The sequence below is a fragment of the Oncorhynchus mykiss genome, chromosome 16 (genome assembly GCF_057628025.1).
Source record: "Oncorhynchus mykiss isolate SJ-2025 chromosome 16, ASM5762802v1, whole genome shotgun sequence".
Lineage (NCBI taxonomy): Eukaryota > Metazoa > Chordata > Actinopteri > Salmoniformes > Salmonidae > Oncorhynchus > Oncorhynchus mykiss.
Window position 1 is genome coordinate 79,533,443 of NC_143037.1, and position 23,384 is coordinate 79,556,826.

At 48.5% G+C, this 23,384-nt stretch overlaps 1 protein-coding gene across 2 annotated transcripts in view; it reads left to right on the top strand.

Moving 5' to 3' along the window:
• The window catches only part of LOC110491187 (plexin-B3), a 168,489-nt gene extending 154,817 nt beyond the window's left edge, over positions 1 to 13,672 (top strand). For both annotated transcript variants that reach the window (XM_090204046.1, XM_090204047.1), the window contains exons 32-37: positions 760 to 920; positions 1,266 to 1,413; positions 1,664 to 1,728; positions 7,052 to 7,127; positions 8,677 to 8,751; positions 10,782 to 13,672. In XM_090204046.1, coding sequence (XP_090060172.1) covers positions 760 to 920; positions 1,266 to 1,413; positions 1,664 to 1,728; positions 7,052 to 7,127; positions 8,677 to 8,751; positions 10,782 to 10,886 — 630 coding nt within the window. In that variant the 3' untranslated portion in view covers positions 10,887 to 13,672. The remainder of the gene's footprint in view (positions 1 to 759; positions 921 to 1,265; positions 1,414 to 1,663; positions 1,729 to 7,051; positions 7,128 to 8,676; positions 8,752 to 10,781) is intronic.
• Positions 13,673 to 23,384: the final 9,712 nt, after the last annotated feature.

The window sequence follows — 23,384 nt, forward strand, 5'->3', positions numbered from 1 at the left end:
CCTAATTTCAGGAGGGGGGGGGGAGCGGGCCCTAATTTCAGGAGGGGGGGGAGCGGGCCCTAATGTCGGGAGGAGTGGGGGAGCGGGCCCTAATGTCGGGAGGAGGGGGGAGCGGGCCCTAATGGCGGGAGTAGGGGGGGGAATTGGCCCTAATGTCGGGAGGAGGGGGGGGGTGGGCCCTAATGTCGGGAGGAGGGGGGGGGGGGGGAGTGGGCCCTAATGTCGGGAGGAGGGGGGGGGGGGGGAGTGGGCCCTAATGTCGGGAGGAGGGGGGGGGGGAGTGGGCCCTAATGTCGGGAGGAGGGGGGAAGTGGGCCCTAATGTCGGGAGGAGGGGGGAGCGGGCCCTAATTTCGGGAGGAGGGGGGGAGCAGGCCCCAATGTCGGGAGGAGTGGGCCCTACTGTCGAGCGGGCCCTACTGTCGGGGTGGAGGAGGGGAGCGGGCCCTACTGTCGGGGGGGAGGAGGGGAGCGGGCCCTACTGTCGGGGGGGAGGAGGGGAGCGGGCCCTACTGTCGGGGGGGAGGAGGGGAGCGGGCCCTACTGTCGGGGGGGAGGAGGGGAGCGGGCCCTACTGTCGGGCGGAGGAGGGGAGCGGGCCCTACTGTCGGGCGGAGGAGGGGAGCGGGCCCTACTGTCGGGGGGGGGGGAGGAGGGGAGCGGGCCCTACTGTCGGGGGGGAGGAGGGGAGCGGGCCCTGCAGATGGTATGGTATACACCTAGCTCTGTGTCTAGAGGATGTTGTCTCTCTCCTCTCTAGGGGACGCTGCAGAAGTTTGTAGACGATGTGTTCGTAGCCATCCTCAACACCAAGCGTCCTCCTCCCATCGCTGTGCGCTTCTTCTTCGACTTCCTGGATGACATGGCGGAGAAACACGGCATCGACGATCCCGAGACCGTGCACATCTGGAAGACCAACAGGTCAGTTTGTCATCGGTCTCCTGGTTACTGGTCTGGAAGACCAACAGGTCAGTTTGTCATCGGTCTCCTGGTTACTGGTTTGTCCTTCTATACATTTTTAAATACAATTCAGTGAAATGCAACTCTTCCCTCCTTCTTCTATATTAAAAGTTCACTGCAGAGAGAAATGGGACTTTCGATGGTTGAAAGATTGACTGCGATCGGTGACAGAGCAGATTGATCACCTCGCGTACTAAATAACAACTCACTGTGTCGGTGATCAACGACTGAACAAATGTGATATTGTTTTTTTTTGTATATTTTCTATGTCCTTTCAGTAACAATAGTATTTGCGTTCCCTCCCAGCCTGCCTCTGAGGTTCTGGGTGAACATCTTGAAGAATCCTCAGTTTGTGTTTGACGTTCAGGTGACGGATAGCGTGGACGCCGTCCTCTCGGTCATCGCTCAGACGTTCATCGACTCCTGCACCACCTCCGAACACAAAGTCGGACGGGTCAGAAACACTTCCAAGTTTCAACATCTTGATTGTGTGATATTTTATTGATGGTATTTTCACAATACAGTAGGGAGAAATCAGTCATCGACATTATCAATGATAACGATTCAGATTCTGAGCTCTTGTCGTTCCTCATCAGGTCCAGACAACTTTAGCCTGCGAGAGTTAAGGAAAAGGAGTCTTGTATCTATATTTTCTAATCCATATTAACACGTGTAGTGATGACGGTGGTTTTGTTGACCTGTAGGACTCTCCGGTGAACAAGCTGCTCTACGCCAGAGAGATCCCCAGATACAAGCAGCTGGTTGAGAGGTGAGACAGACTATCGTGCTCGGGAGTCCTGACAGATTTGAGTTGTGTTGATGGCTGTGAAGCAGGAAGTCACCCCGCTATGTAATGTAGATGTTCTACAGCTGGGTCAACCTTTACTCTGTGACTGATCCAAACTAATTAAGGTCAGACTGTAGACTGGAATCACCCTCCTCTCTGTGGACTTGCTGTGCAGGGATGATCCCAACTGTTTGTCTCCAAATACTGTTCCAGGTATTAGTGTGTTCTGTGGATGTTGTTCCAGGTATTACAGTGTTCTGTGGGTGTTGTTCCAGGTATTACAGTGTTCTGTGGGTATTGTTCCAGGTATTACAGTGTGTTCTGTGGGTATTGTTCCAGGTATTACAGTGTTCTGTGGGTATTGTTCCAGGTATTACAGTGTGTTCTGTGGGTATTGTTCCAGGTATTACATTGTTCTGTGGGTATTGTTCCAGGTATTACAGTGTGTTCTGTGGGTATTGTTCCAGGTATTAGTGTGTTCTGTGGGTATTGTTCCAGGTATTACAGTGTGTTCTGTGGGTATTGTTCCAGGTATTACAGTGTGTTCTGTGGGTATTGTTCCAGGTATTACAGTGTTCTGTGGGTATTGTTCCAGGTATTACAGTGTGTTCTGTGGGTATTGTTCCAGGTATTACAGTGTGTTCTGTGGGTATTGTTCTAGGTATTACAGTGTGTTCTGTGGGTGTTGTTCCAGGTATTACAGTGTGTTCTGTGGGTATTGTTCCAGGTATTACAGTGTGTTCTGTGGGTATTGTTCCAGGTATTACAGTGTGTTCTGTGGGTATTGTTCCAGGTATTACAGTGTGTTCTGTGGGTATTGTTCTAGGTATTACAGTGTGTTCTGTGGGTGTTGTTCCAGGTATTACAGTGTGTTCTGTGGGTGTTGTTCCAGGTATTACAGTGTGTTCTGTGGGTATTGTTCCAGGTATTACTGTGTGTTCTGTGGGTATTGTTCCAGGTATTACAGTGTGTTCTGTGAGTATTGTTCCAGGTATTACAGTGTGTTATGTGGGTATTGATCCAGGTATTAGTGTGTTCTGTGGGTATTGTTCCAGGGATTACAGTGTGTTATGTGGGTATTGTTCCAGGTATTAGTGTGTTCTGTGGGTATTGTTCTCGGTATTACAGTGTGTTCTGTGGGTATTGTTCCAGGTATTACAGTGTTCTGTGGGTATTGTTCCAGGTATTACAGTGTTCTGTGGGTATTGTTCCAGGTATTACAGTGTGTTCTGTGGGTATTGTTCCAGGTATTACAGTGTGTTATGTGGGTATTGTTCCAGGTATTAGTGTGTTCTGTGAGTATTGTTCCAGGTATTACAGTGTGTTATATGGGTATTGTTCCAGGTATTAGTGTGTTCTGTGGGTATTGTTCCAGGTATTACAGTGTGTTATGTGGGTATTGTTCCAGGTATTACAGTGTGTTCTGTGGGTATTGTTCTAGGTATTACAGTGTTCTGTGGGTATTGTTCCAGGTATTACAGTGTGTTCTGTGGGTGTTGTTCCAGGTATTAGTGTTCTGTGGGTATTGTTCCAGGTATTACAGTGTGTTCTGTGGGTATTGTTCCAGGCATTACAGTGGGTATTGTTCCAGGTATTACAGTGTTCTGTGGGTATTGTTCCAGGTATTACAGTGTGTTCTGTGGGTATTGTTCTAGGTATTACAGTGTGTTCTGTGGGTATTGTTCTAGGTATTACAGTGTGTTCTGTGGGTATTGTTCCAGGTATTACAGTGTGTTCTGTGGGTATTGTTCCAGGTATTACAGTGGGTATTGTTCCAGGTATTACAGTGGGTATTGTTCCAGGTATTACAGTGTTATGTGGGTATTGTTCCAGGTATTACAGTGTGTTCTGTGGGTATTGTTCCAGGTATTACAGTGTTCTGTGGGTATTGTTCCAGGTATTACAGAGTTCTGTGGGTATTGTTCAAGGTATTACAGTGTGTTCATTGGGTGTTCCAGGTATTAGTGTTCTGTGGGTATTGTTCCAGGTATTACAGTGTTTTCTGTGGGTATTGTTCCAGGTATTACAGTGGGTATTGTTCCAGGTATTACAGTGTGTTATGTGGGTATTGTTCCGTGTATTACAGTGTTCTGTGGGTATTGTTCCAGGTATTACAGTGTTCTGTGGGTATTGTTCCAGGTATTACAGTGTGTTCTGTGGGTATTGTTCCAGGTATTACAGTGTGTTCTGTGGGTATTGTTCCAGGTATTAGTGTTCTGTGGGTGTTGTTCCAGGTACTACAGTGTGTTCTGTGGGTATTGTTCCAGGTATTACAGTGTTCTGTGGGTATTGTTCCAGGTATTACAGTGGTCTGTGGGTATTGTTCCAGGTATTAGTGTTCTGTGGGTATTGTTCCAGGTATTACAGTGTTTTCTGTGGGTATTGTTCTAGGTATTACAGTGTTCTGTGGGTATTGTTCCAGGTATTACAGTGTGTTCTGTGGGTGTTGTTCCAGGTATTAGTGTTCTGTGGGTATTGTTCCAGGTATTACAGTGTGTTCTGTGGGTATTGTTCCAGGCATTACAGTGGGTATTGTTCCAGGTATTACAGTGTTCTGTGGGTATTGTTCCAGGTATTACAGTGTGTTCTGTGGGTATTGTTCTAGGTATTACAGTGTGTTCTGTGGGTATTGTTCTAGGTATTACAGTGTGTTCTGTGGGTATTGTTCCAGGTATTACAGTGTGTTCTGTGGGTATTGTTCCAGGTATTACAGTGGGTGTTGTTCCAGGTATTACAGTGGGTATTGTTCCAGGTATTACAGTGTTATGTGGGTATTGTTCCAGGTATTACAGTGTGTTCTGTGGGTATTGTTCCAGGTATTACAGTGTTCTGTGGGTATTGTTCCAGGTATTACAGAGTTCTGTGGGTATTGTTCAAGGTATTACAGTGTGTTCATTGGGTGTTCCAGGTATTAGTGTTCTGTGGGTATTGTTCCAGGTATTACAGTGTTTTCTGTGGGTATTGTTCCAGGTATTACAGTGGGTATTGTTCCAGGTATTACAGTGTGTTATGTGGGTATTGTTCCGTGTATTACAGTGTTCTGTGGGTATTGTTCCAGGTATTACAGTGTTCTGTGGGTATTGTTCCAGGTATTACAGTGTGTTCTGTGGGTATTGTTCCAGGTATTACAGTGTGTTCTGTGGGTATTGTTCCAGGTATTAGTGTTCTGTGGGTGTTGTTCCAGGTACTACAGTGTGTTCTGTGGGTATTGTTCCAGGTATTACAGTGTTCTGTGGGTATTGTTCCAGGTATTACAGTGGTCTGTGGGTATTGTTCCAGGTATTAGTGTTCTGTGGGTATTGTTCCAGGTATTACAGTGTTTTCTGTGGGTATTGTTCCAGGTATTACAGTGGATATTGTTCAAGGTATTACAGTGTGTTCTGTGGGTGTTGTTCCAGGTATTAGTGTTCTGTGGGTATTGTTCCAGGTATTACAGTGTTCTGTGGGTATTGTTCCAGGTATTACAGTGTTCTGTGGGTATTGTTCCAGGTATTACAGTGTGTTCTGTGAGTATTGTTCCAGGTATTACAGTGTGTTCTGTGGGTATTGTTCCAGGTATTAGTGTTCTGTGGGTGTTGTTCCAGGTACTACAGTGTGTTCTGTGGGTGTTGTTCCAGGTATTACAGTGTGTTCTGTGGGTGTTGTTCCAGGTATTACAGTGTTCTGTGAGTATTGTTCCAGGTATTACAGTGTGTTCTGTGGGTATTGTTCCAGGTATTACAGTGTGTTCTGTGGGTATTGTTGCAGGTATTACAGTGGGTGTTGTTCCAGGTATTACAGTGTGTTCTGTGGGTATTGTTCCAGGTATTACAGTGTTCTGTGGGTATTGTTCCAGGTATTACTTTGGGTGTTGTTCCAGGTATTACAGTGTGTTCTGTGGGTATTGTTCCAGCTATTACAGTGTGTTCTGTGGGTATTGTTGCAGGTATTACAGTGGGTGTTGTTCCAGGTATTACAGTGTGTTCTGTGGGTATTGTTCCAGGTATTACAGTGTGTTCTGTGGATATTGTGCCAGGTATTACAGTGTGTTCTGTGGGTATTGTTCCAGGTATTATGGTTCTGTGGGTATTGTTCCAGGTATTAGTGTTCTGTGGGTATTGTTCCAGGTATTACAGTGTTCTGTTGGTATTGTTCCAGTTATTACTTTGGGTGTTGTTCCAGGTATTACAGTGTGTTCTGTAGGCATTGTTCCAGGTATTACAGTGTTCTGTGGGTATTGTTCTAGGTATTACAGTGTGCTGTGGGTATTGTTGCAGGTATTAAAGTGTTATGTGGGTATTGTTCCAGGTATTACAGTGTGTTCTGTGGGTATTGTTCCAGGTATTACAGTATTCTGTGGGTATTGTTCTAGGTATTACAGTGTGTTCTGTGGGTATTGTTCCAGGTATTACAGTGTTCTGTGGGTGTTGTTCCAGGTATTACAGTGTTCTGTGGGTGTGGTTCCAGGTATTGAAGTGGGTGTTGTTCCAGTTATTACAGTGTTCTGTGGGTGTGGTTCCAGGTATTGAAGTGGGTGTTGTTCCAGGTATTACAGTGCGTTCTGTGGGTATTGTTCCAGGTATTAGTGTGTTCTGTGGGTTTTGTTCCAGGTATTACAGTGGGTGTTGTTCCAGGTATTACAGTGTGTTCTGTGGGTAATTTTCCAGGTATTACAGTGTTCTGTGGGTATTGTTCCAGGTATTAGTGTTCTGTGGGTGTTGTTCCAGGTACTACAGTGTGTTCTGTGGGTGTTGTTCCAGGTATTACAGTGTGTTCTGTGGGTGTTGTTCCAGGTATTACAGTGTTCTGTGGGTATTGTTCCAAGTATTACAGTGGATATTGTTCCAGGTATTACAGTGGGTATTGTTCCAGGTATTAGTGTTCTGTGGGTGTTGTTCCAGGTATTACAGTGTGTTCTGTGGGTGTTGTTCCAGTTATTACAGTGTTCTGTGGGTATTGTTCCAAGTATTACAGTGGGTATTGTTCCAAGTATTACAGTGGGTATTGTTCCAGGTATTAGTGTTCTGTGGGTGTTGTTCCAGGTATTACAGTGTTCTGTGGGTATTGTTCCAGGTATTACAGTGTGTTCTGTGGGTATTGTTCCAGGTATTACAGTGTGTTCTGTGGGTATTGTTCCAGGTATTACTGTGTGTTCTGTGGGTATTGTTCCAGGTATTACAGTGTGTTCTGTGGGTATTGTTCCAGGTATTACTGTGGGTATTGTTCCAGGTATTACAGTGTTCTGTGGGTAATGTTCCAGGTACTACAGTGTGTTATGTGGGTATTGTTTCAGGTATTACAGTGTGTTCTGTGGGTATTGTTCCAGGTACTACAGTGACATCCACAGTGCAGCGTCTGGCTGTTACCAAGAAATGAACTCTACTCTTACAGAGTTGTCTGGGGTGAGTAAGGTTTTAAACCCTACTTTAGTCTGCTCTCCCGTCTCCCCTCCCCTCCCCTCCCCTCTATTCTGCTCTCCTCTCCCGTCTCCCCTCCCCTCCCCTCCCCTCTATTCTGCTCTCCTCTCCCCTCTATTCTATTCTCCTCTCCCCTCCCCTCTATTCTTTTCTCCTCTCCCCTCCCCTCCTCTCCCCTCTATTCTGCTCTTCTCTCCCCTCCCCTCCCCTCTACTCTCCCCTCCCCTCCCCTCTACTCTCCCCTCCTCTCCCCTTCCCTCTCCTCTCCCCTCCACTCTACTCTGCTCTCCTCTCCTCTCCCCTCTACTCTCCTCTCCTCTCTATTCTGCTCTCCCCTCCCCTCGCCTCTCCTCTCCCCTCCTCTCTATTCTGCTCTCCTCTCCTCTCTATTCTGCTCTCCTCTCTATTCTGCTCTCCTCTCCTCTCCCCTCTATTCTCCTCTCCCCTCTATTCTGCTCTCCTCTCCCCTCTATTCTCCTCTCATCTCCCCTCTATTCTGCTCTCCTCTCTATTCTGCTCTCCTCTCTATTCTGCTCTCCTCTCTATTCTGCTCTCCTCTCTATTCTGCTCTCCTCTATTCTCCTCCTCTCCTCTCCTCTCTATTCTCCTCTCCCCTCTATTCTGCTCTCCTCTCTATTCTGCTCTCCTCTCCTCTCCCCTCCTCTCCTCTCCCCTCCTCTCCTCTCTATTCTGCTCTCCTCTCCCCTCCTCTCCACTCCTCTCCTCTCCTCTCTATTCTGCTCTCCTCTCCTCCTCTATTCTGCTCTCCTCTCCTCCTCTATTCTGCTCTCCTCTCCTCCTCTATTCTGCTCTCCTCTCCTCCTCTATTCTGCTCTTCTCTCCTCTCCCCTCCTCTCCTCCCTATTCTGCTCTCCTCTCCTCTATATTCTGCTCTCCTCTCCTCTCTATTCTGCTCTCCTCTCCCCTCTATTCTCCTCTCCTCTCTATTCTGCTCTCCTCTCTATTCTCCTCTCTCCTCCTCTCCTCTCTATTCTGCTCTCCTCTCCCCTCCTCTCCCCTCCCCTCTATTCTGCTCTCCTCTCCTCTCCCCTCCTCTCCTCTCCCCTCCTCTCCTCTCTATTCTGCTCTCCTCTCCCCTCCTCTCCACTCCACTCCTCTCCTCTCTATTCTGCTCTCATCTCCTCCTCTATTCTCCTCTCCTCCTCTATTCTGCTCTCCTCTCCTCCTCTATTCTGCTCTCCTCTCCTCTCCCCTCCTCTCCTCCCTATTCTGCTCTCCTCTCCTCTATATTCTGCTCTCCTCTCCTCTCTATTCTGCTCTCCCCTCCCCTCCCCTCCCCTCCTCTCCATTCTCCTCTCTTCTCTATTCTCCTCTCCTCTCTATTCTCCCCTCCTCTCCTCTACTTCACTTTACTCTCCTCTCTGCTCTACATTTATAACATGAATCCTTTAATAATCTACTCTAGTGTTACATCATTATAAAGTTAAATATACCTTGATGTGGTTGTAATTGCCTGTGCAGTAGCGTTATTTAACCAGTAGGTTGCAGTAACATGTGTGTCTTTCTATTTCAGAGTTTTGCCTCAGAGATGAACAGTCTGGTGGCTCTGCACGAGCTGTACAAGTACATCAACAAGTACTATGACCAGGTACACATACAGCGCCTTCGCAAAGTATTCAGACCACTTGACTTTTTCAACATTTTGTTACGTTACAGCCTTATTCTAAAATGGATTAAACAATAAAAATCCTCATCAATCTACACACAATACCCCACAATGACATCACAATACCCCACAATGACATCACAATACCCCACAATGACATCACAATACCCCACAATAACATCACAATACCCCACAATGACATCACAATACCCCACAATAACATCACAATACCCCACAATGACATCACAATACCCCACAATGACATCACAATACCCCACAATGACATCACAATACCCCACAATAACATCACAATACCCCACAATGACATCACAATACCCCACAATAACATCACAATACCCCACAATGACATCACAATACCCCACAATGACATCACAATACCCCACAATGACATCACAATACCCCACAATGACATCACAATACCCCACAATGACATCACAATACCCCACAATGACATCACAATACCCCACAATAACATCACAATACCCCACAATGACATCACAATACCCCACAATAACATCACAATACCCCACAATGACATCACAATACCCCACAATGACATCACAATACCCCACAATGACATCACAATACCCCACAATGACATCACAATACCCCACAATGACATCACAATACCCCACAATAACATCACAATACCCCACAATGACATCACAATACCCCACAATGACATCACAATACCCCACAATGACATCACAATACCCCACAATGACAAAGCAAACATTTTTTTTTGTTTTTTTGCAAATGTATTAAAAAAAATACCTTATTTAAATAAGTATTCAGACCCTTTGCTGTGAGACACAAAATTGAGCTGATTGAGCAGGTGCATCCTGTTTCCATTGATCATCCTTGAGATGTTTCTACAACTTGATTGGAGTCCACCTGTGGTAAAGTCAATTGATTGGACATGATTTGGAAAGACACACAGCCCGCTGTCACGACTCTCCAACCACGAGAAACAAGATTCTCTGTTCTGATGAAACCAAGATTGAACTGTTTGACCTAAATACCAGGTCATCGTGTCTCTACTGTAATCTACTGTACTATCTGATAGTGAATGCTGTCTGTCTGTAGGTCATCGTGTCTCTACTGTAATCTACTGTACTATCTGATAGTGAATGCTGTCTGTCTGTAGGTCATCGTGTCTCTACTGTAATCTACTGTACTATCTGATAGTGAATGCTGTCTGTCTGTAGGTCATCGTGTCTCTACTGTAATCTACTGTACTATCTGATAGTGAATGTTGTCTGTCTGTAGGTCATCGTGTCTCTACTGTAATCTACTGTACTATCTGATAGTGAATGTTGTCTGTCTGTAGGTCATCGTGTCTCTACTGTAATCTACTGTACTATCTGATAGTGAATGTTGTCTGTCTGTAGGTCATCGTGTCTCTACTGTAATCTACTGTACTATCTGATAGTGAATGTTGTCTGTCTGTAGGTCATCGTGTCTCTACTGTAATCTACTGTACTATCTGATAGTGAATGTTGTCTGTCTGTAGGACATCGTGTCTCTACTGTAATCTACTGTACTATCTGATAGTGAATGTTGTCTGTCTGTAGGTCATCGTGTCTCTACTGTAATCTACTGTACTATCTGATAGTGAATGTTGTCTGTCTGTAGGTCATCGTGTCTCTACTGTAATCTACTGTACTATCTGATAGTGAATGCTGTCTGTCTGTAGGTCATCGTGTCTCTACTGTAATCTACTGTACTATCTGATAGTGAATGTTGTCTGTCTGTAGGTCATCGTGTCTCTACTGTACTATCTGATAGTGAATGCTGTCTGTCTGTAGGTCATTGTGTCTCTACTGTAATCTACTGTACTATCTGATAGTGAATGTTGTCTGTCTGTAGGTCATCGTGTCTCTACTGTAATCTACTGTACTATCTGATAGTGAATGTTGTCTGTCTGTAGGTCATCGTGTCTCTACTGTAATCTACTGTACTATCTGATAGTGAATGCTGTCTGTCTGTAGGTCATCGTGTCTCTGGAGGACGACGCAGCTGGACAGAAGATGCAGCTGGCCTATCGTCTACAGCAGGTCGCCGCCCTGGTGGAGAACAAGGTCACTGACCTTTAACCCCTGATCTCTGATCTGTGGCCTAGAGCAGGTCGCCTCCCTGGTGGAGAACAAGGTCGCTGACCTTTAACCCTTGATCTCTGACTCCTGACCTGTGGCCGGTCAGCCCTGAGGGAGAATAAAGTCACTGACCTCTAACCCCTGACCTGTGGCCTAGAGCAGGTCACCGCCCTGAGGGAGAATAAGGTCACTGACTTCTAACTAGGGACGGGAAAAGGGCCCTGTCAGTCAAAACCCACAGCGCCTGATGTTATGTATAGCATGTTACCGTACAGACACTGCGTTCCAATTCAGGGCGTTTATCAGTATCCAAATCTGCCATTTCAACCCGTATACAGGAACGAGGATGATGGGTTAAAGCTATACCAAATAATACATTGTACAACAGGCTCATCTGTAAAACAGACCTTGGTCTCAGGAGGACTTCCTGATCTAATAAACAGACCTTGGTCTCAGTAGGACTTCCTGATCTAATAAACAGACCTTGGTCTCAGTAGGACTTCCTGATCTAATAAAGGCTAAATCAATAAAACAGGCAGCAGACAAAGAATTCCTAGCAATAAGTCTCATAGGGATGTACTGGGGAATATAAAGGACAAGAACACCAAGTCTGACCAGAAGAGGGGGCTGTGGTGGAGTTGAGCAGATTTGAGTCATTTTAAAAACCAACTGTGTTGAGCAGGTTGTTACATTGAACACACGCACTGTATAGAAACTCATTTATTACCTGTAAATAGTGCCTATTTATATTCCATCCCCAATCCCATACCAACCAAAGCTGCCGTTTTCAACTTTTGAAACGACTTAAAGCGTATAATATTTTTGAAGTCAAACAACTGGCGAACCTGTTTTGAATTTGTAAAGATAACAGGGAAAAGCTGGAGATTCTCTTCTGATGATCTGAGGTGATTGTCTTATCTCACGTCTGACTGACAGAACCTGTTACAGATGGTGACCCCTGACCTATCCTGTTACACGTGGTGACCCCTGACCTATCCAGTTACACGTGGTGACCCCTGACCTATCCAGTTACACGTGGTGACCCCTGACCTATCCAGTTACACGTGGTGACCCCTGACCTATCCAGTTACACGTGGTGACCCCTGACCTATCCAGTTACACGTGGTGACCCCTGACCTATCCAGTTACACGTGGTGACCCCTGACCTATCCAGTTACACGTGGTGACCCCTGACCTATCCAGTTACACGTGGTGACCCCTGACCTATCCAGTTACACGTGGTGACCCCTGACCTATCCTGTTACACGTGGTGACCCCTGACCTATCCTGTTACACGTGGTGACCCCTGACCTATCCTGTTACACGTGGTGACCCCTGACCTATCCTGTTACCTGTTCGGTGTGCTCTGACTCCACAGACTCAGTATTGCTATATTTACCTAACACTCTCTCGTTACTAGTGTAACCCTGAATTGTGGTTCCTCTCTTTGGCTCTGTCTGAAAGGCAAGTCAGTTAATTAAGACATTCTTGTTTACAACGACGGCCTACCCCGGCCAAACCCGAACGACGCTGGGACAATTGTGCGCTGCCCTATGGGATACAGCCTGGATTCGAACCAGGGACTGTACTGACGCCTCTTGCACTGAGATGTAGTGCACTACTTTAGACCAGAGCCCTATGGAACCCTATTCCCTATATAGTGCACTACTTTAGACCAGAGCCCTATGGAACCCTCTTTCCTATGGACCCTGGTCTATAGTAGTGCCCTCTATAGGGTACTATTTTAGGTTGCACACTTTGACCCATCTCCTGGTTAGTGGACATACAGATCTGTTATGTTTTAATCTGTCTTGGGTTAGATTCTTTATGTATTAATCTGTCTTGGGTTAGAGGTTATTTATGTATTAATCTGTCTTGGTTAGAGATCCTTTATGTATTATTCTATGTATTAATCTGTCTTGGGTTAGAGATTCTTTATGTATTAATCTGTCTTGGGTTAGAGATTCTTTATGTATTAAAATGTCTTGGGGTAGAGATTCTTTATGTATTAATCTGTCTTGGGTTAGAGATTCTTTATGTATTAATCTGTCTTGGTTAGAGATTCTTTATGTATTAATCTGTCTTGGTTAGAGATTCTTTATGTATTAATCTGTTTTGGGTTAGAGATTATGTATTAATCTGTCTTGGGTTAGAGATTCTTTATGTATTAATCTGTTTTGGGTTAGAGATTCTTTATGTATTAATCTGTCTTGGGTTAGAGATTCTTTATGTATTAATCTGTCTTGGGTTAGAGATTCTTTATGTATTAATCTGTCTTGGTTAGAGATTCTTTATGTATTAATCTGTTTTGGGTTAGAGGTTCTTTATGTATTAATCTGTCTTGGTTAGAGATTCTTTATGTATTAATCTGTTTTGGGTTAGAGATTATGTATTAATCTGTCTTGGGTTAGAGATTCTTTATGTATTAATCTGTCTTGGGTTAGAGATTCTTTATGTATTAATCTGTTTTGGGTTAGAGATTCTTTATGTATTAATCTGTCTTGGTTAGAGATTCTTTATGTATTAATCTGTCTTGGTTAGAGATTCTTTATGTATTAATCTGTTTTGGGTTAGAGATTCTTTATGTATTAATCTGTCTTGGGTTAGAGATTCTTTATGTATTAATCTGTCTTGGTTAGAGATTCTTTATGTATTAATCTGTCTTGGGTTAGAGATTCTTTATGTATTAATCTGTCTTGGTTAGAGATTCTTTATGTATTAATCTGTCTTGGGTTAGAGATTCTTTATGTATTAATCTGTCTTGGTTAGAGATTATGTATTAATCTGTCTTGGGTTAGAGATTATGTATTAATCTGTCTTGGGTTAGAGATTCTTTATGTATTAATCTGTTTTGGGTTAGAGATTATTTATTAATCTGTCTTGGGTTAGAGGTTATTCTATGTATTAATCTGTCTTGGGTTAGAGATTCTTTATGTATTAATCTGTCTTGGGTTAGAGATTCTTTATGTATTAATCTGTCTTGGGTTAGAGATTCTTTATGTATTAATCTGTCTTGGGTTAGAGATTATGTATTAATCTGTCTTGGGTTAGAGATTATGTATTAATCTGTTTTGGGTTAGAGATTATGTATTAATCTGTCTTGGGTTTGTACAGGTATATTGCTGAATGGTGATCTTAATAACTTTTCCCTCCTAACACTTTGTTCTCTGTGTTTGGAGCTGAATGGTGATCTTAATAACTTTTCCCTCCTAACACTTTGTTCTCTGTGTTTGGAGCTCCTGGTCATGAATATGTATGGCTTGATTTATTGACAGTGGGTAGCCTCCCAAATCACACCCTATGCCCTTTACAGTGAACTGCGTTTAACCAGACTAGTGCACTATATAGGGAATAGGGTGCCGTTTTAGCGACGCAGGCGGTGTGATTTTAAAGGATGTTTTTTGACTTGGCTGTGTTGTACACTGTTTTGATTGGAGCGGTTTAAAGGTTTAAGTCAATTCCTTCCTAGTCATTTCTAGAAACCTGTTTGCGTTCCAGGCCGACTACGTTACAGATGCATTGCATCCACCCATTGTTCTGCACCACGTCATTGAGTGGCACAATCGGGCATCAGATTGCTATATAATAGGATGTGGTTAGGTGTTTAACATAACAGCTATCTAGGCAGGCATCTGCAGTGTAGTCATCCTGGAACGTGTCCGTTGTGTTACTTCCTATTACTAGTGAGTGTTATGTTGCATGTTCTTTTCTGAACCGGTGTCTGGCTCCTAGGACTGTAGTTTTAACTGAACCGGTGTCTGGCTCGTAGGACTGTAGTTTTAACTGAACCGGTGTCTGTAGTTGTAGTTTAGTGATTCTCTGCATGCTGTTTTATTAATCGTCTAAAATCAGAGCAGCAACGTGCTAAGGGAACACTATCTCCTACATAGTGCACCACTTTAGACCAGAGCCCTCTGGGCTTCCTCACCTGGGCTTCCCCACCTGGGCTTCCCACCTGGGCTTCCCCACCTGGGCTTCCTCACCTGGGCTTCCCCACCTGGGCTTCCTCACCTGGGCTTCCCACCTCGGCTTCCTCACCTGGGCTTCCCCACCTGGGCTTCCTCACCTGGGCTTCCTCACCTGGGCTTCCCCACCTGGGCTTCCTCACCTGGGCTTCCCACCTCGGCTTCCTCACCTGGGCTTCTCCACCTGGGCTTCCCAATATTCCCTGGTCTAAAGTAGTGCACTATGAAGGGAATAGGGTGCGTTTGTGATGTTAACTGTTGTGTTTTTCTACTGGCTGTACAATTTTATATTCTTTCCCATTCTGGGTCGTCAACAACACACAGGTCTGGACCTATTTTAATGAAGAGGTCTCTATCCCCTATGCCATCCTATTGCCTATATGGTACACTACTTTTGGCCCGGTCAGGCTAGGGACAATAATCCAACTCAAATGTGACACTAAACAGTGGTTTGTAATGACATTGGGGAGTTGAGTGAGAGCTGGAGATCAGCCACATGTCTGTCACTCTGGCGTGTGTCTAGTGTGACACCGGATGTGCCTGTAAATACATTGTGAAGAGATTTGTTTTTATGGGGAATAATAAAGTTTTAATTGTAACAGGATTTGTCTGTTTTTTTGTTTGTTTTGTTTGTGGTGGTTGACTTTCTTTGATGGGAAATTAAGAGTCCTGAGAAGAAACAATGTTGTTTTTTTTGAAGTGATCGTATGGGTCAAACTGTTGTAGAGACGAAGGTGCTCTTTCAAGAAGACAATCACTTAAACTCACAATACGACAGGCAGGTTTTCAGTCACCCAGGTTTATGCAATTGTTCTATTTAATGGAAACGGAGGATAAAGGAGACGTTTTATTGGATTTGAATCCGTTCGACGGGAGGGAAACGGTGTATTCTGAATACAGGAAGAGGGAAACGGTGTATCCTGAATACAGGAAGAGGGAAACGGTGTATCCTGAATACAGGAAGAGGGAAACGGTGTATTCTGAACACAGGAAGAGGGAAACGGTGTATTCTGAATACAGGAAGAGGGAAACGGTGTATCCTGAATACCGGAAGAGGGAAACGGTGTATCCTGAATACAGGAAGAGGGAAACGGTGTATTCTGAATACAGGAAGAGGGAAACGGTGTATCCTGAATACAGGAAGAGGGAAACGGTGTATCCTGAACACAGGAAGAGGGAAACGGTGTATCCTGAATACAGGAAGAGGGAAACGGTGTATCCTGAATACAGGAAGAGGGAAACGGTGTATCCTGAATACCGGAAGAGGGAAACGGTGTATCCTGAATACCGGAAGAGGGAAACGGTGTATCCTGAATACCGGAAGAGGGAAACGGTGTATCCTGAATACCGGAAGAGGGAAACGGTGTATCCTGAATACCGGAAGAGGGAAACGGTGTATCCTGAATACAGGAAGAGGGAAACGGTGTATCCTGAACACAGGAAGAGGGAAACGGTGTATTCTGAATACAGGAAGAGGGAAACGGTGTATCCTGAACACAGGAAGAGGGAAACGGTGTATCCTGAATACAGGAAGAGGGAAACGGTGTATTCTGAACACAGGAAGAGGGAAACGGTGTATTCTGAATACAGGAAGAGGGAAACGGTGTATCCTGAATACCGGAAGAGGGAAACGGTGTATCCTGAATACAGGAAGAGGGAAACGGTGTATTCTGAATACAGGAAGAGGGAAACGGTGTATCCTGAATACAGGAAGAGGGAAACGGTGTATCCTGAACACAGGAAGAGGGAAACGGTGTATCCTGAATACCGGAAGAGGGAAACGGTGTATCCTGAATACCGGAAGAGGGAAACGGTGTATCCTGAATACCGGAAGAGGGAAACGGTGTATCCTGAATACCGGAAGAGGGAAACGGTGTATCCTGAATACAGGAAGGATGGACGCCTCATTCCAAGATCATGGGCATTAATATGGAGTTGGTCCCCTCGTTGCTGCTATAACAGCCTCCACTCTTCTGAGAAGGTTTTCCACTAGAGGTTGGAACATTACTGCTATAACAGCCTCCACTCTTCTGAGAAGGCTTTCCACTAGAGGTTGGAACATTGCTGCTATAACAGCCTCCAGTCTTCTGAGAAGGTTTTCCACTAGAGGTTGGAACATTGCTGCTATAACAGCCTCCAGTCTTCTGGGAAGGATTTCCACTAGATGTTGGAACATTGCTGCTATAACAGCCTCCAGTCTTCTGGGAAGGCTTTCCACTAGATGTTGGAACATTGCTGCGGGGATCGGCTTCCATTCAGCCACAAGAGCATTAGTGATGTCGGGCACTGGATGTTGGGGGTGATTAGGCCTGGCTCGCTGTCGGCGTTACAATTCATCCCATGCCATCCGATGGGGTTGAGGTCAGTGCTCTGTGCAGGCCAGTCAAGTTCTTCCACACCGATCTCGACAAACCGTTTCTGTATGGACCTCGATGGACCTCGATTGGTGCACTAGGGGCATTGTCATGCTGAAACAGGAAAGGGAAGAGGAGGCAGGTAGCCTAGTGGTTAGAGTGTAGAGGTGGCAGGTAGTCTAGTGGTTAGAGTGTAGAGGAGGCAGGTAGTCTAGTGGTTAGAGTGTAGAGGAGGCAGGTAGTCTAGTGGTTAGAGTGTAGAGGAGGCAGGTACCTCATTTTCCGTGCTGGAACTGCCTTTATTTCGGTGCAGGAGCTCTACAATACTGTTGAGCTGATATTCTATAAAGAATAATATGGCTGTCGACCATTAAGATAGGAGGCAGGGCTGTCGACCATTAAGATAGGAGGCATGGCTGTCGACCATTAAGATAGGAGGCATGGCTGTCGACCGCGGCTCCCGTTAAGATATGAGGTATGGCTGTCAACCGCGGCTCCCGTTGAGATAGGAGGCAGGGCTGTCGACCGCGGCTCCCGTTGAGATAGGAGGCAGGGCTGTCGACCGCGGCTCCCGTTGAGATAGGAGGCAGGGCTGTCGACCGCGGCTCCCGTTAAGATAGGAGGCAGGGCTGTCGACCGCGGCTGCCGTTAAGATAGGAGGCAGGGCTGTCGACCGCGGCTCCCGTTAAGAGACCGCGGCTCCCGTTACGATAGGAGGTAGGGCTGTCGACCGCGGCTCCCGTTAAGATAGGAGGTAGGGCTGTCGACCGTTAAGATAGGAGGCAGGGCTGTCAACCGTTAAGATAGGAGGCAGGGCTGTCGACCGTTAAGATAGGAGGCAGGGCTGTCGACCGTTAAGATAGGAGGCAGGGCTGTCGACCGTTAAGATAGGAGGCAGGGCTGTCGACCGTTAAGATAGGAGGCAGGGCTGTCGACCGTTAAGATAGGAGGCAGGGCTGTCGACCGCAGCTCCCGTTAAGATGGGAGGCAGGGCTGTCGACCGCGGCTCCCGTTGAGATAGGAGGCAGGGCTGTCGACCGTTGAGATAGGAGGCAGGGCTGTCGACCATTAAGATAGGAGGCATGGCTGTCGACCATTAAGATAGGAGGTATGGCTGTCGACCACGGCTCCCGTTAGGATAGGAGGTATGGCTGTCGACCATTAAGATATTAGGCATGGCTGTCGACCATTAAGATAGGAGGCATGGCTGTGGACCATTAAGATAGGAGGCATGGCTGTCGACCATTAAGATAGGAGGCATGGCTGTCGACCGCGGCTCCCGTTAAGATATGAGGTATGGCTGTCGACCGCGGCTCCCGTTGAGATAGGAGGCAGGGCTGTCGACCGCGGCTCCCGTTGAGATAGGAGGCAGGGCTGTCGACCGCGGCTCCCGTTGAGATAGGAGGCAGGGCTGTCGACCGCGGCTCCCGTTGAGATAGGAGGCAAGGCTGTCGACCGCGGCTGCCGTTAAGATAGGAGGCAGGGCTGTCGACCGCGGCTCCCGTTAAGAGACCGCGGCTCCCGTTAAGATAGGAGGCAGGGCTGTCGACCGCGGCTGCCGTTAAGATAGGAGGCAGGGCTGTCGACCGCGGCTCCCGTTAAGAGACCGCGGCTCCCGTTACGATAGGAGGTAGGGCTGTCGACCGCGGCTCCCGTTAAGATAGGAGGCAAGGCTGTCTACCGCGGCTCCCGTTAAGATAGGAGGTAGGGCTGTCGACCGCGGCTCCAGTTACGATAGGAGGTAGGGCTGTCGACCGTTAAGATAGGAGGCAGGGCTGTCGACCGTTAAGATAGGAGGCAGGGCTGTCGACCGTTAAGATAGGAGGCAGGGCTGTCGACCATTAAGATAGGAGGCAGGGCTGTCCACCGCGGCTCCCGTTAAGATAGGAGGCAGGGCTGTCGACCGCGGCTCCCGTTGAGATTGGAGGCAGGGCTGTCGACCGCGGCTCTCGTTGAGATAGGAGGCAGGGCTGTCGACCGTTAAGATAGGAGGCAGGGCTGTCGACCATTAAGATAGCAGGCATGGCTGTCGACCATTAAGATAGGAGGCATGGCTGTCGACCATTAAGATAGGAGGTATGGCTGTCGACCACGGCTCCCGTTAGGATAGGAGGTATGGCTGTCGACCATTAAGATATTAGGCATGGCTGTCGACCATTAAGATAGGAGGCATGGCTGTGGACCATTAAGATAGGAGGCATGGCTGTCGACCGCGGCTCCCGTTAAGATATGAGGTATGGCTGTCGACCGCGGCTCCCGTTGAGATAGGAGGCAGGGCTGTCGACCGCGGCTCCCGTTGAGATAGGAGGCAGGGCTGTCGACCGCGGCTCCCGTTGAGATAGGAGGCAGGGCTGTCGACCGCGGCTCCCGTTGAGATAGGAGGCAAGGCTGTCGACCGCGGCTGCCGTTAAGATAGGAGGCAGGGCTGTCGACCGCGGCTCCCGTTAAGAGACCGCGGCTCCCGTTACGATAGGAGGTAGGGCTGTCGACCGCGGCTCCCGTTAAGATAGGAGGCAAGGCTGTCTACCGCGGCTCCCGTTAAGATAGGAGGTAGGGCTGTCGACCGCGGCTCCCGTTAAGATAGGAGGTAGGGCTGTCGACCGTTAAGATAGGAGGCAGGGCTGTCGACCGTTAAGATAGGAGGCAGGGCTGTCGACCATTAAGATAGCAGGCATGGCTGTCGACCATTAAGATAGGAGGCATGGCTGTCGACCATTAAGATAGGAGGTATGGCTGTCGACCACGGCTCCCGTTAGGATAGGAGGTATGGCTGTCGACCATTAAGATATTAGGCATGGCTGTCGACCATTAAGATAGGAGGCATGGCTGTGGACCATTAAGATAGGAGGCATGGCTGTCGACCGCGGCTCCCGTTAAGATATGAGGTATGGCTGTCGACCGCGGCTCCCGTTGAGATAGGAGGCAGGGCTGTCGACCGCGGCTCCCGTTGAGATAGGAGGCAGGGCTGTCGACCGCGGCTCCCGTTGAGATAGGAGGCAGGGCTGTCGACCGCGGCTCCCGTTGAGATAGGAGGCAGGGCTGTCGACCGCGGCTGCCGTTAAGATAGGAGGCAGGGCTGTCGACCGCGGCTCCCGTTAAGATAGGAGGCAGGGCTGTCGACCGCGGCTCCCGTTAAGATAGGAGGTAGGGCTGTCGACTGTTAAGATAGGAGGCAGGGCTGTCGACCGTTAAGATAGGAGGCAGGGCTGTCGACCGTTAAGATAGGAGGCAGGGCTGTCGACCGTTAAGATAGGAGGCAGGGCTGTCGACCATTAAGATAGGAGGCAGGGCTGTCGACCATTAAGATAGGAGGCAGGGCTGTCGACCGCAGCTCCCGTTAAGATAGGAGGCAAGGCTGTCGACCGCGGCTCCCGTTAAGATAGGAGGTAGGGCTGTCGACCGTTAAGATAGGAGGCAGGGCTGTTGACCGTTAAGATAGGAGGCAGGGCTGTCGACCGTTAAGATAGGAGGCAGGGCTGTCGACCGTTAAGATAGGAGGCAGGGCTGTCGACCGTTAAGATAGGAGGCAGGGCTGTCGACCGTTAAGATAGGAGGCAGGGCTGTCGACCGTTAAGATAGGAGGCAGGGCTGTCGACCGTTAAGATAGGAGGCAGGGCTGTCGACCATTAAGATAGGAGGCAGGGCTGTCGACCATTAAGATAGGAGGCAGGGCTGTCGACCGCAGCTCCCGTTAAGATAGGAGGCAAGGCTGTCGACCGCGGCTCCCGTTAAGATAGGAGGTAGGGCTGTCGACCGTTAAGATAGGAGGCAGGGCTGTCGACCGTTAAGATAGGAGGCAGGGCTGTCGACCGTTAAGATAGGAGGCAGGGCTGTCGACCATTAAGATAGGAGGCATGGCTGTCGACCATTAAGATAGGAGGCATGGCTGTCGACCATTAAGATAGGAGGCATGGCTGTCGACCATTAAGATAGGAGACATGGCTGTCGACCATTAAGATAGGAGGCATGGCTGTCGACCATTAAGATAAGAGGTATGGCTGTCGACCGCGGCTCCCGTTGAGATATGAGGTATGGCTGTCGACCGCGGCTCCCGTTGAGATAGGAGGCAGGGCTGTTGACCGCGGCTCCCGTTGAGATAGGATGCAGGGCTGTCGACCGCGGCTCCCGTTGAGATAGGAGGCAGGGCTGTCGACCGCGGCTCCCGTTGAGATAGGAGGCAGGGCTGTCGACCGCGGCTCCCGTTCAGATAGGAGGCAGGGCTGTCGACCGCTGCTCCCGTTGAGATAGGAGGCAGGGCTGTCGACCGCGGCTCCCGTTAAGATAGGAGGCAAGGCTGTCGACCGCGGCTCCCGTTGAGATAGGAGGCAGGGCTGTCGACCATTAAGATAGGAGGCAGGGCTGTCGACCGCGGCTCCCGTTGAGATCGGAGGCACGGCTGTCTACCGCTTCTCCCGTTAAGATAGGATGCAGGGCTGTTGACCGCGGATCCCGTTAAGATAGGAGGTAGGGCTGTTGACCGTTAAGATAGGAGGCAGGGCTGTCGACCATTAAGATAGGAGGCAAGGCTGTCGACCGTTAAGATAGGAGGCAGGGCTGTCGACCGCGCCTCCCGTTAAGATAGGAGGCAGGGCTGTCGACCGCGGCTCCCGTTAAGATAGGAGGCAGGGCTGTCGACCATTAAGATAGGAGGCAGGGCTGTCGACCGCGGCTCCGGTTGAGATAGGAGGCAGGGCTGTCGACCGCGGCTCCCGTTAAGATAGGAGGCAGGGCTGTCGACCGCGGCTCCCGTTAAGATAGGAGGCAGGGCTGTCGACCATTAAGATAGGAGGCAGGGCTGTCGACCATTAAGATGGGAGGCAGGGCTGTCGACCATTAAGATGGGAGGCAGGGCTGTCGACCATTAAGATGGGAGGCAGGGCTGTCGACCATTAAGATGGGAGGCAGGGCTGTCGACCATTAAGATGGGAGGCAGGGCTGTCGACCATTAAGATGGGAGGCAGGGCTGTCGACCGCGGCTCCCGTTAAGATAGGAGGCAGGGCTGTCGACCATTAAGATGGGAGGCAGGGCTGTCGACCATTAAGATGGGAGGCAGGGCTGTCGACCATTAAGATGGGAGGCAGGGCTGTCGACCATTAAGATGGGAGGCAGGGCTGTCGACCATTAAGATGGGAGGCAGGGCTGTCGACCGCGGCTCCCGTTAAGATAGGAGGCAGGGCTGTCGACCGCGGCTCCCGTTAAGATAGGAGGCAGGGCTGTCGACCATTAAGATAGGAGGCAGGGCTGTCGACCATTAAGATGGGAGGCAGGGCTGTCGACCATTAAGATGGGAGGCAGGGCTGTCGAACCATTAAGATGGGAGGCAGGGCTTTCGACCATTAAGATGGGAGGCAGGGCTGTCAACCATTAAGATGGGAGGCAGGGCTGTCGACCATTAAGATGGGAGGCAGGGCTGTTGACCGCGGCTCCCGTTAAGATAGGAGGCAGGGCTGTCGACCGCGTCTCCCGTTAAGATAGGAGGCAGGGCTGTCGACCATTAAGATAGGAGGCAGGGCTGTCGACCATTAAGATGGGAGGCAGGGCTGTCGACCATTAAGATGGGAGGCAGGGCTGTCGACCATTAAGATGGGAGGCAGGGCTGTCGACCATTAAGATGGGAGGCAGGGCTGTCGACCATTAAGATGGGAGGCAGGGCTGTCGACCATTAAGATGGGAGGCAGGGCTGTTGACCGCGGCTCCCGTTAAGATAGGAGGCAGGGCTGTCGACCGCGGCTCCCGTTAAGATAGGAGGCAGGGCTGTCGACCGCGGCTCCCGTTAAGATAGGAGGCAGGGCTGTCGACCATTAAGATAGGAGGCAGGGCTGTCGACCATTAAGATGGGAGGCAGGGCTGTCGACCATTAAGATGGGAGGCAGGGCTGTCGACCATTAAGATGGGAGGCAGGGCTGTCGACCATTAAGATGGGAGGCAGGGCTGTCGACCATTAAGATGGGAGGCAGGGCTGTCGACCATTAAGATAGGAGGCAGGGCTGTCGCCCATTAAGATGGGAGGCAGGGCTGTCGACCATTAAGATGGGAGGCAGGGCTGTCGACCATTAAGATAGGAGGCAGGGCTGTCGACCGCGGCTCCCGTTGAGATAGGAGGCAGGGCTGTCGACGGCAGCTCCCGTTTAGATAGGAGGCAGGGCCGTCGACCGCGCCTCCCGTTAAGATGGGAGGC